General features: G+C 35.7%; 1 protein-coding gene across 1 annotated transcript in view; it reads left to right on the top strand.

The window, feature by feature from the left end:
- Positions 1-1,823: 1,823 nt before the first annotated feature.
- Positions 1,824-6,113, top strand: part of LOC106473602 (adult-specific rigid cuticular protein 15.7-like) — a 4,933-nt gene continuing 643 nt past the window's right edge. The window contains exons 1-3 of the mRNA XM_013934285.2: positions 1,824-1,917; positions 2,531-2,644; positions 5,115-6,113. The exon at positions 5,115-6,113 is cut by the window's right edge and continues 643 nt beyond it. Coding sequence (XP_013789739.2) covers positions 1,906-1,917; positions 2,531-2,644; positions 5,115-5,531 — 543 coding nt within the window. The 5' untranslated portion in view covers positions 1,824-1,905 and the 3' untranslated portion in view covers positions 5,532-6,113. The remainder of the gene's footprint in view (positions 1,918-2,530; positions 2,645-5,114) is intronic.

Raw genomic sequence — 6,113 nt, 5'->3', positions numbered from 1 at the left:
ACTCTTTTACCAACAAATAGTGGGATTGACCGTCACATTATAACGCCCCCACGGCGGGTCTCATCAAATACAAATTCAATAAAGGGAATAAACTGAAGAGTTTAGGATTGTGTGTAACAAACATTTTCTGTATTCCAAGTCTCGACATCTAAAGATCGTTGTTGGGCATAACGTTAGAACAGAAATAAAATCTGTATCATATTCTGATAACTTAAAGAAATAAAAATGTATACTACCAAGCCAGTTTACATCAATATAAATATAGAGACGATTTGGTTGTTTGTTCGAACGTAAGCACAAAGCCACAAAATGGGCTATCTGTACTCTGCCCACCACGGGTATTTAAATCCGGTTTATAGCGTTCGAATTCCGCAGACATACCGCTGTGCCACTAGGGGGTGCTATATGGAAGAAATTACCTTCTTGTTTTTTATAATTTCACTTTTTCGTATCCATTCTGTCGCCGCATCGCATTCTTTCAGATAAAATAGTGAAATTTGTTGTTGGTTTTAGACAAAAGTTACACTATTGGTTTGTGCTTTGTCCACTGCAAAGAACCGAACCCCCAAGTGACTGAAGACATTTTTCGAGGATAAGAAAAAGTCTAATACCGAAAGTTCGCTAAAGACTTTTGAGTTTTCAAATTTATTTTCTTTGTATATAAAATTTTGAAGAGTTGCATTAATGCGATCTGGCAATCAATAAGAATTTATTTTTAGCGACGAAACATACTGACTTTTCGTTTATCTATGGACATTATTTTGCTGCCATCTAGTGTACAGTAATGGAGTAAAAAAGTGGTATATATATAATGGCTGGAGACGGCTTGAATGGGTAATGAAGAAAAACTTTAATATAAGTTTAACATAACAGCAAATGTAACAAGGTTTTGTCATCATCAGGTACCTTGTCGAAACATTGTACATTTGCTGTTATGTTAAACTTATATTAAAGTTTTTCTTCATTACCCATTCAAGCCGTCTCCAGTCATTATTAGTCTCAAAGTGGGTTCCTCGTCATCGAATACGAAAATAACAGTTTCAGTTTTTATAACAGATTCGCTATAGTACGCCTTATTTCTAATATAACTTAGAATAATATAATGTTTGTTGGGCTATTTTTTGTTAAGTGTAAAGTTACACAATGAGTTCTCTGTGCTGTGCCCACCACGGGTATTGAAACCAGATTTTTAGCATTATAAGTCCTTAGATTCAAAGCTGAGCCAACGGAGGACAATATCACATCTGATGTGAATAAACTCGATGTCTTTTTACAAAAGCTTGTCCTGTGTACTTTTAGTAAGTATTTCAAGTTAACAAGAGAATAGATAGAAAAAACAAAACAAAATACGTGAAACTGTATAATAGTCACTAGCCAGTCATTCAACCCATTGTCTTATTTCTCTCACTAATAACGAAGACTTTCATACTTTCTTTTCACTACTGACTGATACCACAAGGCCTTGGTTGTTTTCAAAGGTAAAGACTGTGGGAAAATCGTGTCGTACTGCTAGGTCGTGCAAGGGCTGTACCTTTTCATGTTTATAACACTATAACAATGCCAAGCCCTCGCCAGAGGCTGATATTGTTCCTGTTTCTTATGTGATTTCATACTATACTCAATCAGCTCTACTGGTCTCCGACCTTGGAGAAATCATGTTGTGAAACCTGAACAGTTGATTAGAAATTCATTTTATGAAAGTTCACTCCCTAGGGTTTGTGTACGTAGTGACCTTGCATGCTTAAGTATAACACACACACACACACACAAACTGTCCGCATCTAGTTGCTTATTTACAACAAATCTTCGATGGTGACGTCATATGTTAAGGGTATAAAAACAACAGCAAGTTGTGTGTCTAGCAGAACTAGGAACCATTTAACACATCTTATATAGTCCAACAACATGATTTGTAAGGTGAGAAAATTTAAAATAATGTATTTAAACTTAGTAAATCTTATAATCGTCATAAATATATTTTGGTCATTTTTTTTTATAAATATATGTATTACATTTTTTTTCAAAACAAGAAACTTTGTCTACAAATATTATGTTTCTTTTTTCATATTACAACAGTTTCTGAGCAAATATTTGAGTTATAAATGTTTAAACTATTGTCAAAGAATGTTCAAAATTATTTAGATAATTTATATAAATAATTGTCTTAGTACAAGTTGGTTTCGTATGTAAGAACAGATTGGAGCTTGATTTAAACAAATAGTATATAGAGCTAAATAAGTCTTAATAACCGAGCAGTCCTGTTGAGTTATTTTGCCTGAACGTTATCGTTATCAAGGAAGTTATAAATACAAACTGTAATCACATATTATTCTATGATGTAGTTATCGGGTCCACGTGGTATCTCGGATAAAATGTAAAAATGGTTGCAAGATTAAAGAAATGTGCGATATTTTCTGTTATAGTGGTTAATTTATTATTTTCCGTTCCATCTAACTTATTATGCAATGTAGAATATATTTATACTGGATGGTTTGTTCATTAATATAGATATGCCATTGTATATTTACAGGCTGTTATCCTCTTCGCCCTTATAGCCATTGTGAAAGCAGGACTTCCAGCTTTCCATGCGCCACTAGGATACGCAGCGACGTCTGGAGTCAGTAACTCTGCTCGACAACAAGATGTAAGATATAATTATACAGAATTCGACCATGCGTGAGGTAGTGGTGTACTAGACTGTAGATTGTAGGGTCTAGGGCTCGAGTCAACCCTGCTCAAAATTTGAAATTTTGGTTCAAAGAGTTGGAAAACGCCCTATGGTGGTCAATTGACAGTTCAAATTAGGGAAGCTATACTTAAACTATCAAGATTCTTGATCTGATCAATTAGCCCATTTGGCACCTTCCAGATAGAAAATACCAAATAAACAAAATTTCTTTTTAACATAAAACGTTTAATGAATAAATAGAAGACATATATAATGTTTTATTAAGTAACTCTAGCGTATTTTACAAATAAAAGATTTATATGTTCATTATTTTCAAGTCAGCAAAACGTGAACAAGATTTTAAATTTAATTAACTGCTTGAAATTTCAAGATTCTACTGAATTTCATATTCTTCAAGCGTTCATTTGTAAAGCACAAAGTTACACATTGAGCTGCCTACGCTGTGGCCATCGCGGAAGAATCGAACCCCAGATTTTATCCTTATAAGCCTTCAAGCCTATACTGTTGAACCACCGGAGAACTCTATGAGACTTATTAGGGTTAGCATCTGAGTAAACTCTTGAAATCATCGGAGAGGATTTAATGTTGTACTTGTACCTAAACTATATTGTTTGTAAACATTAATACAATAAAATATATTTTACAACATATGCAATATATATATATATATTGTGGCGTTTTTAAAATCTTAACATCCTTATGTAATTAACTTTTATCTCATTTTTTTTATTGTGGATCACGTTGAAAGTACTTTCAGTTTAAAACCTAACTTGTTGCTGGTCGGGCCCTAGTGGCACAGCGGTATGTCTGCGGACTTACAACGTTACAAACTGGGTTTCAATACTCTGGTGGGCAGAGCACAGATAGCCCATTGTGTAGCTTTGTGCTTAACTACGAACAACTGTTGTTGGCTGATATGTTTGCATCAAGGAAGGAAAAAAACTATCGCGGAAGCCAAACTAGTAAATTATGATTACATGAATCGTTCGAAAGTAAATGAAAACTTTACTTTCTAATAATAATTACATAACTGATAGCTGCATAGCATGAATATTTCAACATTTATGTAAAATCCTTTGTATTTTAGTCTTTGTGAACTTGAAATATTATGTTATTTTTGTGTTTAATAATTGCACTGATAGATTTAAATGAATATTAAAAATATTGATGATAATAATAGCAGTAAGGTAATTCTAAATTTAAAAGTGGATTGAGGGGTCGCCATGATCTCCCTTACTCCCCGGTGAAACATCTAACTAATTATAAAACTGATTATTAATATGGATACCATACTCAGTAGCAGCACTAGGCATAAGCCCCTCAGTGGCACAGCGGTATGTCTGCGGACTTACAACGCTAAAAACCGGGTTTCGATACCCGTGGTGCGCAGAGCACAGATAGCCCATTGTGTAGCTTTGTGCTTAACCAGAAACAAAACAATCAAAAACACTAGGCATAAGCAGACTGAGCTTGAAGCTCCGAGGGTCCCCCGATACATGGGATTGTTTTCTTTTCAACTGAATTTTAGCTTGTGCTTGTTTTAGTATTGTAATCATTTGAAGAAAAAATAAGGTTTTCAATGAATCCGATCCAAAAGCACATCGTTCGGTAACGGACAGACGTTTAAAAAAAATTTCAGCAGCGAGAGACTTCTCTACAAGGCACGCGTGTAATACACAATCGTTGATTGGTCAAGTACAGCACATACACTGTGTGCACGATTTGAGAAAGATACCGACACAGTGGTGTTAGTTTATGAGACCGTAAGTAGAAATGATTTTTGTGTGTATTATTTTGATTTATTTTGTGATTTATGGAAATAATACAGTTAGTATTTTTTAGAAGGTGGGTTAAGAGGGGGATCAGAATATCCCCGCATAGGGCACTCAATGGGCTGGCACCGCCCCTGATCGTATTAATTAACTGTAAGTTCAGAAAACCATTGCTTGAGGTATTTTACTGTAAAACAGCAGTATATGCAAGGTCAGAGTACATTCAGCTAATGATAAAAATTACATTCCCATCGATCCACATTTCAATGTATAAGAAAACAACGCGGGGAATACAAGGTCAGAGTACATTCAGCTAATGATAAAATACTCAAGGTTATATAAAAGCGTTCCATATTATAGACATGATTACATTCCCATCGATCCACATTTCAATGTATAAGAAAACAACGCGGGGAATAATGTGTAACTACCCCTGCACATGAAGGGAGGAGCTGACATTCCCTCGCGTCCCTGTAAGACAACACCACTGAATAATAGTATTCCTGAAACACTCTCAGAACTTTTCCGACTCTGAAAACGGAGTCGTTATGACTGCATAAAAGTAAAGACAGCATGTAAATAAATATATGTATAAATACATGAGTGCATGATAACTTCACCAGGATAACGTTTATCAAACTGTTTCTTTATAGAGTCATGGAAACTACAAATTTGGCTACGATATCGTGAGGGGTACTGGGGCATCAAACTCTCGTTATGAGCAGGGTGATGTCTACGGTAACAAAATCGGCTCTTACAGCATCGCAGACATCGACGGCCGTGTTCGAATTGTGGACTATGTTGCGGACGGCTACGGCTTCCGTGCCTTCATCAGGACGAATGAACCCGGTACCAAGAACGACGACCCGGCTAATGTTGAGATCAATGGCGATGCTCACCCGGAACCCAATGCCTTGTATGCAGCTAATGTCCACGCTCTGCCTTCATACGCTTCTCCTGTCCTAGGCAATAGGGTATCCCCGGCGTATGGGCCCCTGGTTAAATCTTACGACCCTGCCCCCGTCTACCAATCTTCTGCACCCCCGTACCGCTACGGATACTTACATTAAACATGCTTACATTAAATGCTCATCGCTGACAGACTGACAGGTAGAACTACTCTCGTATATATATATATGCAAAAATTGGAAATAAAAGTAAATAAAAAATATATAACAGACTTTATTCAAAACCCTAAAGGAAAATATAAAAGATCTAACCGAAAAATTGAATAGACAAAGAAATACTACAATATATATAGACACACATACATACATTCCTACCACACAAACCGTCTGTTAAGCTATACTATGAAGAAAAATTAATAGATTAAAACAATTAATACAGGTTTGCTAGGATTGCATGGAATCCCTTGGCAACCTATTGGGCATTCATGACGTAAATATTACGTAATTCTTGTTGTTGTTGTTGTTGTTTTGTAAGTCACACCTTTACATAAATTTGCAGTGTACAATAACCAGAGTTTCAAAACTTTTCTACTTCGTCAGTTGTTTTTTTTTTCTTATTTTTTTTCATGTATACTTATCCAAGTTACGTTGATTAAGAGTGCAAGCTATTTTAAACTAGCCCCCCAGTAGCACAGCGGTATGTCTGCGGATTTACAACGCTAGAAACCGGGTTTCGATACCCGT

This window comes from Limulus polyphemus, unplaced genomic scaffold (assembly GCF_000517525.1).
Source record: "Limulus polyphemus unplaced genomic scaffold, Limulus_polyphemus-2.1.2 Scaffold6315, whole genome shotgun sequence".
Classification (NCBI taxonomy): domain Eukaryota; kingdom Metazoa; phylum Arthropoda; class Merostomata; order Xiphosura; family Limulidae; genus Limulus; species Limulus polyphemus.
Note: the sequence above shows the minus strand (reverse complement) of the source record. Positions and strands in the feature narration are given on the sequence as shown.